Source organism: Anomaloglossus baeobatrachus, chromosome 5 (genome assembly GCF_048569485.1).
Source record: "Anomaloglossus baeobatrachus isolate aAnoBae1 chromosome 5, aAnoBae1.hap1, whole genome shotgun sequence".
Lineage (NCBI taxonomy): Eukaryota > Metazoa > Chordata > Amphibia > Anura > Aromobatidae > Anomaloglossus > Anomaloglossus baeobatrachus.
Window position 1 is genome coordinate 265,023,776 of NC_134357.1, and position 13,462 is coordinate 265,037,237.

Genomic DNA, 13,462 nt, shown 5'->3' on the forward strand with positions numbered 1-13,462 from the left:
CGCGAGCCGCGCTGAAGTCCCCGGCGCACCACAAGTGCCAGCCGCGCCGCAGTCCCAGCGGCCGGCGCGACCGTGTCCCAATAGTGTGCCTGCTTCAGCGAAGCTGAATGAGGCCTGGCACAAGCGCCGTAGCGCTGATGTCCCCCGGCGCACTACAACACCCAGCATGCTGCGGTGTGAGCGCCAAATGCACGGGGACACAGAGTACCTTGAAGAAGCAGGGCCATGTCCCTGATGTACTCCGCTCCATCCAGCATCTTCTCCAGGGGCTGTAGATGGAGCACGGTCTCAGTGCCTGGAGACCGGTAAATCCCACTTCACCCAGAGCCCTGTAAAAAGGGATGGGGAAGGAATCAGCATGTGGGCTCCTGCCGCCGTACCCGCAATGGGTACCTCAACCTTACAAACACCTCCGACATACAGTGGGGTGAGAAGGGAGCATGCTGGGGACACTATATGTGTCCTCTTTTCTTCCATCCGACATAGTCAGCAGCTGCTGCTGACTAAAAACAATGGAGCTATGCGTGCGTGTCTGACCTCCTTGCGCACAAAGCTAAAACTGAGGAATCTGTACTCCTACGGGAGGGTGTATAGCCAGAAGGGGAGGGGCCTTACACTTTTAAGTGTAGTTCTTTGTGCGGCCTCCAGAGGGCAGTAGCTATACACCCACTGTCTGGGTCTCCCAATTAGGAGCGAAAAAGAAAAGGAAGAATGGAGAAGACTTGGAATTGCTAATGATCCAAAGCACATCACATCCTATGTAAAACAAGGTGGAGGCAGTGCATTCATGGCTTCCAATGGCACTGTGTCACTAGTGTTTATTGTTGATGTGACTGAAGACAGAAGCAGGAAGATGAATTGTGAAGTATACAGGGCTGTACTTTCTGCTCAGATTCAACAATATACAGCAAGATTGATTGGACGGCGCTTCACAGGATAGATAGACAGTGACCAAAATATAAGTCAATCACCAGATGTCAACTCCATCGAACATGCATGTCACAGGCTTAAAACAAAACTTAAAGACAGAAAGACCTACAAACAAGCCACAACTGAAGTCATCTGCAGTAAAAGCATCACAAAAGGAAACCCAAACCCAGCGTTTCACGTCCGTGGCTTCCAGACTTCAGGCAGTCATTGACCAAAAAGGATCCTCTACAAAGTATTAAAAAAGAACATTTTCTTTATGGTAAAGTTACTGATTCCAATTACTTTTGAGCCCCTGAAATGGGAGGCTTTTCTAGAAAAATGGTTGCAATTTCTAAACATTTCACAAGATATTTTATTAATCCCCTTTAATTAACCCCGAACGTCTCCACTTCAATTGCATCTGTTTCATTTTAGATAAATAAAAAACAAAAAAAAAAACAAAAAAAAACAAAAACAGGAGGCACGCAGAGCTGAAATCAGGATGATTCGGTCACTGTCCAAATATTTCTGGACCTAACTAAGTTTCTTTACTCCTTTTTTTAACATATGTCCCTTTGTGGTTTTGCTGCCTTCAGCCTGAATCTACAATGTGCATATTTCAATATGTAGAAAAACAAAATTACATTACCAAGTGTGTCCAAGCTGTTTACTGGTACTGTACTTATGTTCTAAGCATATACAAACATTAAAATGAAACTTTTAAAAAAGATGGGCCAATATTGTGTAGCTTTCCATCATATGCTGATGTCCCAGCAATTCTTGTAAGTCTGTTTTATAAGTGCATTCTTCGTCAACGGGAAAAATTATTTTTGGCAACAGTGGTCATCTAATAAAAAGGCAAGAAAAACAGGTCACATTGGATGTAATGTAACAGACTGGCAGTTTTTTGTTTTGGCAAAATGGGGGCCATTCCGACTGTGCAATATGCCTACTCTGTCGGTTGCAGGATCTCTGACCATTCCTGGCCTATCACTGAGAGTCGTCTTGCTCATCATATAGAATAACTATCATGTTGCTTTGGGTGCTGAATACTGGACACCTACGGAAATGCTTTTGATTTGTTTTTAGATGAAATAACGTTTTTACTTACTATGACCATGTAAAGACAGGAGGCTGTGGCCTTTGAGGCTGGGGTCTGTCCCTCAGACCTAGTGCATATGATGGTCTAAAGGAACAAAACTATGTTGGCAGAGTAAAACCAGATAAACATTCGGAAACCAGTATGTCTTTCTAACAGCAAGACAAAGTGGAGATCATATCTCTTGCGCAAAGGTAATCTGTTATCTTTGTTGAAACGGAGAGTCAACAGGAAGAAGGGAAGACATAGTCCCTTGTCCCACAAGGTTGTCTGTTACATTTCCCAGCTTGTGAGCAGGTTGGTGAAACGTTATTCTGCTTTTGCGGCAAAACACTTCACCCCGTAGTGAGTTCTTTGATGTTTTGCAACATTGGACTGGTTAGAGAAGCATTTGCCACACTCAGGGCAGGGGTATGGCTTCTCACCGGTGTGGACAACCTGATGCTTGATGAGATTAGACTTGATGGCAAAGCTCTTACCACATTCAGAGCATAGGAAAGGCCTTTCACCCGTGTGAATTCGCTGGTGTTTAACAAGATTAGATTTGCTGGTGAAACCTTTTCCGCAGTCGGAGCAACAAAAAGGTTTCTCACCAGTGTGAATTATCTGATGCTTGACAAGGTCTGAACTGCTGGTAAAACACTTTCCACATTCTGTGCAAGAATATGGCCTCTCCCCGGTGTGAATCCTCTGGTGTGCTACCAAGTTTGTGTTGGTGGAAAAACATTTCCCACACGAAGGGCAAGGAAATGGTTTCTCCCCTGTGTGTGTCCTCTGGTGGGCCACAAGCTCAGAGTTACAGGTGAAGTCCTTGCCACAGTCTGGACATGAGACTACTCTTCCAGAGTGCATTCTCTGGTGTTTAACAATGCCTGACTTGCTGGTAAATGTTTTGCCACACAATGCACAGTCATAAAGTTTCCTAGTAGATTCTTGAGGCAAAGAAGCTTGGTTGGCCATGAAGAGAGACTCATAGTCAATGCGAACAAAGTCTGAGGACTGTGAATTTTTCCCCTTCTTATCGGGCTCATCTTTAACATCAGTTAAAGGGAAGTCTGTCTGAGTGTGTTCTGAGCGCATGTAAATTTTTGTATCGAGCTCCTTTTTGATCATTATGGACATGTGTTCATCTTGTGCTTCTTCTGGGCTGGCATCAGAGTTTGTGAGGTTGTCATCTTCACAGGAGGCAGAGTTATTTGCTACATAACGAACTGGTTGCCCCTTCCTCTTCCGGGGCTTATACATGCTTGGATAGTGTCTCATTTGATTGATGTTGACCATGCTTTTAGTTTCAGAAACCATCTTGTCAAGGGACTCGTTCATATCTGTAGAAGAAAAATAATTAAAACATACTTGGTAGTAGATATAATGATTAAATATAGCCTAACACTATAATACGCCAACACTGACTTTTAGGACTTTTTGAGCACCTTGACATTGTGCTAAAGTGGATCGGTCATCAGAATACGTGGCAGATAGCACAGATGATCACAATACCTAAATAGCAGAGAAAGGTACTCAATTTTCACTGCTGCACAGGAAAGGGTTTTCAATCCTTATTATAATAATTGGAGGGCTGATGACAAGATGCTATGATACATGATGGGGGAAGGGGGATGGTGGAAGGTGCTACGTGACAACTGTAGATTAAAAGTTAGTGTGATTTGGAGAACTAGGGCAAAACTACAAGCAGGGTCGGTGTTAGGGAGAAGTAAAATGTTGCCCAGGGCCACCACTCCCTTAGGGGCCCTCACGTGAACAGCATGAGCTGCAGTGTAACTTCTGATGTGGAGACTGTTTGAGGACCTTTGGTGACATTATGTGACTGGTCATATATCCATGATGTTTCAGTCGGAAGGACTGAATAGGAGATAGAATAGTGGTAAGTCTTCTGGAGAGAGTGAGGTGTGTCTATAAAATGTATGGAACCTTGCTTGTGTACAATAACATATTATATATACAGTGCCTTGTGAAAGTATTCGGCCCCCTTAAATTTTTCAACCTTTTCCCACATTTTAGGCTTCAAACATAAAGATAAAAAATTTAATGTTATGGTGAAGAATCAACAACAAGTGGGACACAATTGTGAAGGTGAACGAAATTTATTGCTTATTTTAAACTTTTTTAAAAAAAATAAATAACTGAAAATTGGGGCGTGCAATATTATTCATCCCCTTTACTTTCAGTGCAGCAAACTCACTCCAGAAGTTCATTGAGGATCTCTGAGGCCGGTTTCAGACATTCGTGTTTAATCAGGTACAAGTCACATGCATGGTTCTGGTCATATGTGTCACGCGTATGTCACACGTGTGACATCCTTGTTTCCATACGTGTGACAGGTACCGGAGTAAACACGTGTCTGTAAAATAAAAAGATACCGTATTTTTCGGACTATAAGACGCACTTTTTTCCCCCCAAACGTTGGGGGAAAGTGGGGGGTGCGTCTTGTAGTCTGAATGAAGGGCTGCGGGGAATGAGGGTGCTGCGGTAGAGCGGGTCATCGGGGGCACGAGCAGGCTGCAGCAGCGCCTGCCGTGACCACGTGGGCCCGCTCATTACATATGCACGCCCATCCTCCCGCCCATCATCTCTCAGCGCTGAAGTCGGCGCTGACAGGTGGGCGGGATGATAGGCAGGGGATACGCGCATACTAAACAGCCGGCCGCATGATCACCCCTGGCAACTAAAACCTGGAGTGATCATGTGCGGCTGTACTCACTGCCCCCAGCGCATCATCATCATCAGCGCGGTGGGCAGTGATCAGTATACTCACAGTTCCCCTGCAGCACCGCGATCTCCTCCAGTCTGTGCCGGCGCGGCTGTGTGGAGAATAGCGGAGCTCACAGCGATGACGTCCACACAGCCGCGCCGGCACAGACTGCAGAAGATCGCGGTGCTGCAGGGATCGTGGCTGGCTCCACACAGCGCTGCCGGCACAGACGGGAGGAGGAGCGATTCTGCGTGGAGCTTGGAAAGGTGACTATAAAACGTTTATTTTTTTTTTTGTGTGCCACAGGATGCAGGACATATAGCAGCACGATGGCATATAGCAGCACGATGGCATATAGCAGCACGATGGCATATAGCAGCACGATGGCATATAGCAGCACGATGGCATATAGCAGCACGATGGCATATAGCAGGACAGGATGCGGCCATATGCCAGGATGGGATATATAGCATGATGCGGCCATATGCCAGGATGGGGTATATAGCAGGATCCGGCCATATACCAGGATGGTAATATATAGCAAGATGGAGCTATACCAGGATGACGGATACACATATATACATACATATACCCAAGGAAGGAGGATCATTACCAGGCTGGGGTACCTTAGTAGAGAATTTGGGGACATTACCCCCATAACAGTGTCAGCAGCAGATCCTCACCCCATAACAGTGTGTCATGACCACATTTTTTGCTTCAAATTTTATTTTCCTATTTTCCTTCTCTAAAACCAGGGTGCGTCTTATGGTCAGGTGCGTCTTATAGTCTGAAAAATTTGTTTGGTGTAAAAGCAACAGCTCATCATCCTAAACACACCATCCCCACTGTCAAACATGGTGGTGGCAACATCATGGTTTGGGCCTGCTTTTCTTTAGCAGGGACAGGGAAGATGGTTAAAATTGATGGGAAGATGGATGGACACAAATACAGGACCATTCTTGAAGAAAACCTGTTGGAGTTAGCAAAAGACCTGAGACTGGGACGGAGATTTGTCTTTCAACAAGACAATGATCCCAAACATAAAGCAAAATTTACAATGGATTGGTTCACAAATAAATGTATCCAGTTGTTAGAATGGCCAAGTCAAAATCCAGACCTGAATCCAATCGAGAATCTGTGGAAAGAGCTGAAAACTGCTGTTCAAACGCTCGCCATCCAACCTCACTCAGCTCTAGCTGTTTGCAAAGGAAGAATGGGCAAGAATTTCAGTCTCTAGATGTGCAAAACTGATGGACACATACCCCAAGCGACTTGCAGCTGTAATCGCAGCAAAAGGTGGCACTACAAAGTATTAATTTAAAGGGGACAAATAATATTGCACGCCCCAATTCTCAGTTATTTATTTTTAAAAAAAAAGTTTAAAATAAGCAATAAATTTCGTTCAACTTCACAATGGTGTCCCACTTGTTGATTCTTCACCATAACATTAACATTTTTAGCTTTATGTTTGAAGCCTGAAATGTGGGAAAAGGTTGAAAAATTCAAGGGGGCCAAATACTTTCGCAAGGCACTGTATAATATATATACAGAAGTATAATATATATACACAGAAGTTCTGTCGCTTATCCATGGTATGTAAATAAAAGCTTATAACCTGACCAGTTTTATAAATTACTCTTTTGAAAGCTGAAACCCTCCCAATTTTGGTTTAGGTTATGAAAATAAAGTTGCTGCAAAGCTGAAATATTGATCATTTAATGAACACAGAAAGGTCAGATTTTGGCAAAACAAAAGTTGTCGCCTTGTCATATAATGCACCCAATCCTAGCTTACATCTTCACCTGTGCTCACAAAATGATCGGTTAAAGGGGTGGTTCACTCATATTTTTTATTGTCTAGTTCGATATTATATTGAGAAACAATGTTTCTCTCAAATATCTTATGTTGGTAATAGAGCCTGTGAGAGGCGCTATTGCAGATCGCTTTGTTCCCGGCTCCGGTGACATCACGTAAAGGTCCGCACACGTCACATCCGTGCAGCCGGCTGCAATCTTCCTGACTCACTGAGCTGTGGGCGGTGTTTCACACTGTCACAGCCCATCTGCTCCCTGCTCCCCCCTCCCTCAGAGCAGAACGCTGCAAGGAGACACACTGTGCTGTGACAGCGGTGAAACACCTCCCACAGCTCAGTGAGTCAGGAAGACTGCAGCCGGCCGCAGGGATGTGACGTGTGCGGACCTTGACGTGATATCACTGGAGCAAGGAACAGCGGTCTGCAATAGCACCTCTCACAGGCACTATTACCAACATAAGATATTTGAGAGAAACATTGTTTCTCAATATAATATCGAACTAGACAATAAAAAATATGAGTGAACCACCCTTTTAATTAGTGGGTGTGTATAAAAAGAAACGCACCACCACAGACCTTCAATTGAACTGCAACTTGACCTCTGACAACATGCCAAAAATCCACCCTGCAACCAAAGCCTTGATTATCAAGAGGCTGAAGACCAGATACACTGCAGAGGTGGCTGGCACCTTTAACCCCTTCACCCCCGGCCACTAAAACACCCTAATGACCGGGCCATTTTTTGCAATTCTGACCAGTGTCACTTTGACAGGTTATAACTCTGGAACGCTTCAACGGATCCTGGCGATTCTGAGATTGTTTTTTCGTGACATATTGTGCTTCATGTCAGTGGTAAATTTAGGCCGATATTTTTTGCGTTTATTTGTGAAAATTTAGGAAATTTGGCGAAAATTTTGAAAATTTCGCAATTTTCAAACTTTGAAAATTTATGCCCATAAATCTGTGAGATATGTCACACAAAATAGTTACTAAATAACATTTCCCACTTGTGTACTTTACACCAGCGCAATTTTCGAAACAAATTTTTTTTCCGTTAGGAAGTTAGAAGGGGTCAAAGGTCATCAGCAAATTCTCATTTTTCCAACAAAATTTACAAAATAATTTTTTTAGGGACCACATTACATTTGAGGTGACTTTGAGAGGCCTAGGTGACAGAAAATACCCAAAAGTGACCCCATTCTAAAAACTACACCCCTCACACTGCTCAAAACCACATCCAATAAGTTTATTAACCCTTTAGGTGCTTCACAGGAACCAAAGCAATGTGGAAGGAAAAAATGAAAATTTTACTTTTTAACACAAAAATGTTACTTTAGCCATAAAATTTTCATTTTTACAAGGGAGAAAAGAGAAAGTACACAATACAATTTATTGTGCATGTTCTCCTGAGTACGCTGATACCCCATATGTGGTAAAAATCAATTGTTTGGGCGCACGGCAGAGCTCGGAAGGGAAGGAGCGCCATTTGAATTTTTGAACGCAAAATTAGCTGCACTCATTAGCAGACGCCATGTCGGGTTTGAAGACCCCCTGAGGTGCCTAACCAATGGAGCTCCCCCACAAGTGACCCCATTTTGGAAACTAGAGCCCTCAAATAATTTTTCTAGATGTTTGGTGAGCACTTTGAACCCCTGGGGGCTTCACATAAGTTTATAGCGTTGAGCCGTGAAAAGAAAAAAAAATTTTTTTACCACAAAACGGTTGCTTCAACTAGGTAGCTTTTTTTTTCACAAGGGTAACAGGAAAAAATGCACCATAAAATGTATTGTGCATTTTCTCCTGAGTACGCAGATACCTCATATGTGGTGGAAATCAAATGTTTGGACACACAGCAGTGCTCGGAAGGCAAGGAGCGCCATTTGAATTTTTGAGTGCAAAATTAGCTGCACCTGTTAGCGGACGCCATGTCGGGTTTGAAGACCCCCTGAGGTGCCTAAACAATGGAGCTCCCCCACAAGTGACCCCATTTTGGAAACTAGAGCCCTCAAATAATTGTTCTAGATGTTTGGTGAGCACTTTGAACACCTGGGGGCTTCACAGAAGTTTATAGCGTTGAGCCGTGAAAAGAAAAAAAATTTTTTTTACAACAAAACGGTTGCTTCAACTAGGTAGCTTTTTTTTTCACAAGGGTAACAGGAAAAAATGCACCATAAAATGTATTGTGCATTTTCTCCTGAATACGCAGATACCTCATATGTGGTGGAAATCAAATCTTTGGACACACGGCAGTGCTCGGAAGGCAAGGAGCGCCATTTGAATTTTTGAATGCAAAATTAGCTGCACTCATTAGCGGACGCCATGTGGGGTATGAAGACCCCCTGAGGTGCCTAAACAATGGAGCTCCCCCACAAGTCACCCCATTTTGGAAACTAGAGCCCTCAAATAATTTTTCTAGATGTTTGGTGAGCACTTTGAACACTTGGGGGCTTCACAGAAGTTTATAGCGTTGAGCCGTGAAAAGAAAAAAATTTTTTTTTACCACAAAACGGTTGCTTCAACTAGGTAGCTTTTTTTTTCACAAGGCTATCAGGAAAAAATGCACCATAAAATGTATTGTGCATTTTCTCCTGAGTACGCAGATACCTCATATGTGGTGGAAAGTAATTGTTTGGGCGCATGGCGGGGCTCAGAAGAGAAGGAGCGCCATTTGACAGCAAAATTGGTTGGAATCATTAGCGGACGCCATGTCACGTTTGGAGACCCCCTATGGTGCCTAAACAGTGGAGCTCCCCCACAAGTGACACCATTTTGGAAACTAGAGCCCTCAAATAATTTTTCTAGATGTTTGATGTGCACTTTGAACACCTGGGGGCTTCACAGAAGTTTATAGCGTTGAGCCGTGAAAAGAAAAATTTTTTTTTTACCACAAAACGGTTGCTTCAACTAGGTAGCTTTTTTTTTCACAAGGGTAACAGGAAAAAATGCACCATAAAATGTATTGTGCATTTTCTCCTGAGTACGCAGATACCTCATATGTGGTGGAAATAAATTGTTTGAGCGCATGGCGGGGCTCAGAAGAGAAGGAGCGCCATTTGACTTTTCAAACGCACAGACGCAGTGCACTGATCGGCCGCTGCAGGACGCACGGTCGGATGCGATAAAAAAAAGCGTCGGGGATACGTAAAAAAAAAAGTCACGCCAAAAATTGACCATGGATGCAGATCCGTTATGTGCATCCCTGATCAGCGCTTGGTGGGACGCACGGACGGATGCGATACAAAAAGCGTCGCAAATATGGAAAAAAGTCACGCCAAAAATTGACCATGGATGCCGATCCGTTATGTGCATCCCTGATCAGCGCTTGGCGGGACGCACGGACGGATGTGATACAAAAAGCGTCGGGGATACAGAAAAAAAAAAGTCACGCCAAAAATTGAGCAGGGATGCCGATCCGTTATCTGCATCCCTGATCAGCGCTTGGCGGGACGCACAGACGGATGCGATACAAAAAGCGTCGGGGATACGGAAAAAAAAGTCACGCCAAAAATTGAGCAGGGATGCCGATCCGTTATCTGCATCCCTGTTCAGCGCTTGGCGGGACGCACGGACGGATGCGATACAAAAAGCGTCGGGGATACGGAAAAAAAAAGTCACGCCAAAAATTGAGCAGGGATGCCGATCCGTTATCTGCATCCCTGTTCAGCGCTTGGCGGGACGCACGGACGGATGCGATACAAAAAGCGTCGGGGATACGGAAAAAAAAAAGTCACGCCAAAAATTGAGCAGGGATGCCGATCCGTTATCTGCATCCCTGATCAGCGCTTGGCGGGACGCACGGACGGATGCGATACAAAAAGCGTCGGGGATACGGAAAAAAAAAAAAAAGTCACGCCAAAAATTGAGCAGGGATGCCGATCCGTTATCTGCATCCCTGATCAGCGCTTGGCGGGACGCACGGACGGATGAGGTGTAAAAATGGACAGGGGATACGGAAAAAAAAAAAAAAAGTTATACTCACAGTACCCAGAGGACTAGCAGGAGGAACACTGACCAGAAGAGCTGCAGAGGAATAGATGGCAGAGAGATGGACAGCTTTACAGGAGCAGCAGGCAGATCAGCAGAATGCCCAGGAAGGACCCAGCGATGGACGCAGATGTGATCAGGCCGGTGAAGACAGGTAAGAGGACGTCGGGGGAGAGCAGAGGGGGAGAGGGGGGGGGGAGTGAGAGCAGAGAGGTGGGGGGAAGCAGAGGGGGAGGGGGTAGAGCAGAGGGGGAGACCGGAGAGGGAGCTGCAGAACAGAGATAATGGGGGAGGCAGTCAGATCGCGGGGGGAGCAGATCGGGATGTCGGGGGGGGGGGGGGGGGTTGGGGGGAGCAGATCGCGGGGGGGGGCACGGCAGGGGCTACCATGGCAGCGCGCAGGGGCACCACGGGAGCGCGCAGGGGCACCACGGGAGCGCGCACGGGCTGGCTGCAAAGTGAGCACAGTACTCACGTGCAGCAGCGGTGACAGCTAGGGCGGCGGCGGCGGCGGCAGCAGCGGCGGTGGCGTGGTACCACAAGTACCAGCCACTGCACGCTGCAGCCATGTTGGGGGAGGGCTCGCAGGCCAGCACAGGCCTGGGGAGGGCGGCCACCGGCAAATCACACCGCCCCACTGCACACTGATTGGAGCGATTGCGCGTCATAGCACGATCGCTCCAATCAGTGCTGCAGGGGCTGGGGGAGACATGTTTGAGGTCCACCTATGATATGCTGCAGCAGCTGCGGCATCTCATAGCTGGATCTCACAGGATCGCACTAATTCGGGCATTATTTTTGCCGAAATTAGTGCGATCGATGTGGTTGGCGGTTCAGATTTGAACAGCCAATCACATCGATCGTCGATAGGGGGTGGCGATGCCGCCCCCCCTGGGGTCAAGCAAAGGTCCCCTGCTGTAAGAAACAGCAGGGGACATCATTTGAAAGCCGTTGCTATGGCCACGGCAATCAAATGAAGTTTAGGCAGTAAAATTACGTCCCTGGTCGTTAAGTCACGTTAAAATAGGACGTAATTTTACTGCCCGCGGTCGTGAAGGGGTTAATGTGTCTCCAGTAGCCAGTACTAAACAAAGGCAATTAAAAAAAACCTGTGGCATTTGCAAAGTCCCACAGCCTGCTAAACAAATGGACGCTGTAAAAGTGGCAGAAGGTGGATTTCTCTGATGAATCTTCAGTTGAATTACACCACAGCCGCCGCAAATACTGCAGGAGATCTACTGGAGCCCGTATGGATCCAGAAAACAGTTACGTTTGGTGGTGGAAAGATCATGGTCTGGGGTTACATTCAGTATAGGGGTGTGCAAAACATTTGCAAGGTGTTAGGCAATATCAATAGCCTAAAATATCAATAATTATTAGCTACCCCTTACATTCCCAATCATAACAGGGGGCAAATTCTGCAGCAGGATGGTGCTCCATCTCATACATCCATCTCTACAACAAAGTTCCTCCTGGCAAAGAAGATCAAGGTGCTCAAGGACTGGCCAGCCCAGTCACCAGACATGAACATCATTGAGCATGTTTGGGGTAGGATGAAAGAGGAAGCTTGGAAGATAAAACCAAAGAATATAGTTTAACTCTGGGAGGCATGTAAGACTGCATTCTTTGCTATTCCTGATGACTTCATCAATAAATTGTATGCATCATTGTTGAACTGCATGGATGCAGTCCTTCAAGCTCATGGAAGTCACACAAAATATTAAATATGACTAACAACACCACAACTTCATTCACCAATGTTATCCAACATATCTTTGTATTAGAAGTTAATAATTTGTTTGAATTTCATATTACTTTCTGTGGGCGACAAAACTTTTGTCTTGCCAAAATCTGACTTTTCTGTGTTCATTAAATGATCGATATTTCAGCTTTGCAGCAACTTTATTTTCATAACCTAAACCAAATTTGGGAGGGTTTCAGCTTTCAAAAGAGTAATTTATAAAACCAATGGATGAATTTAAAGTCAGGTTATAAGCTTTTATTTGCAGAACATGGATAAGCGACAGAACGTCTGTCAGGGAGTGTATATCTATCTATATATCTATATATATGGTTGTATTTCCTTGGGGGGGGGGGTCTGGTGGAGAGAGAGCGAGAGAACACAGTTTACAAGACAGCAAAGGAATCTCATTGTTGAAAGTTATCAGACAGAAGAAAGGTACAAATAAAAACAAATTCCAATGTATTAGATATACCATAGATCACTGTGAAGACAGTCATCAAGATGTGGCTTCAATTAGGCGAAAAAAAAAAAAATCATCATTATCTATATCTAGACATTTCATAAACGGCGATGAAAAGACAGCAAGAAACTTGGTCCAACAGGCGGTCAAGAAACCTACAGCAAAACTAATAAGGCTGCAGGAATTTCTAGCAAATACTGGTTGTGTAGTGCATGTATCAACAATCTCCTTTATTTTTCATATGTCTGGCTAGTGAGGTCCATTAGCAAGAAGGAATCCTTTTCTTACAAAACAAAAAAAAAACAAACAAAAAAAACCACAAAAAACATAGAAGCTCGGCTATGTTTTGCCAAAACCTAAATTAAGTCTACCAAAAGCATGTGGGAAAATAGGTTACCGTTGAATGAGATCAAGATTTAACGTTTTGGCCAGAACTTCAAAAGGTATTTTGGTACAAAGCCAACACTGCGCATCACCAAGAGATCATCATACCCACAGTGAAGTATAGCAGAGGCAGCAATATGCTTTGGGACGTTTTTGGCAGCTGGAACAGGGGCTTTAGTGAAGGTGGAGGGAATTATGAACAGTTCCAAAAATCAGTAAATTTTGCAACAAAACCTTCAAGACTTTGCTAAAAAAAACAACAAAAACCCTGAAGATGAATTTCACCTTTCAGCACAAAACACCAAGCATATCTCCAAAGCAAAAAAAAGAAAGATAGCCTTGCCATAAGAAGATCAAAG

General features: G+C 44.7%; 1 protein-coding gene across 1 annotated transcript in view; it reads right to left on the reverse strand.

Moving 5' to 3' along the window:
* Positions 1–708: 708 nt before the first annotated feature.
* LOC142311224 (gastrula zinc finger protein XlCGF66.1-like) overlaps positions 709–13,462 on the reverse strand; it is a 31,787-nt gene continuing 19,033 nt past the window's right edge. Inside the window, exon 5 of the mRNA XM_075349441.1 lies at positions 709–3,333. Within this exon, the coding sequence (XP_075205556.1) occupies positions 2,318–3,333 (1,016 nt within the window). The 3' untranslated portion in view covers positions 709–2,317. The remainder of the gene's footprint in view (positions 3,334–13,462) is intronic.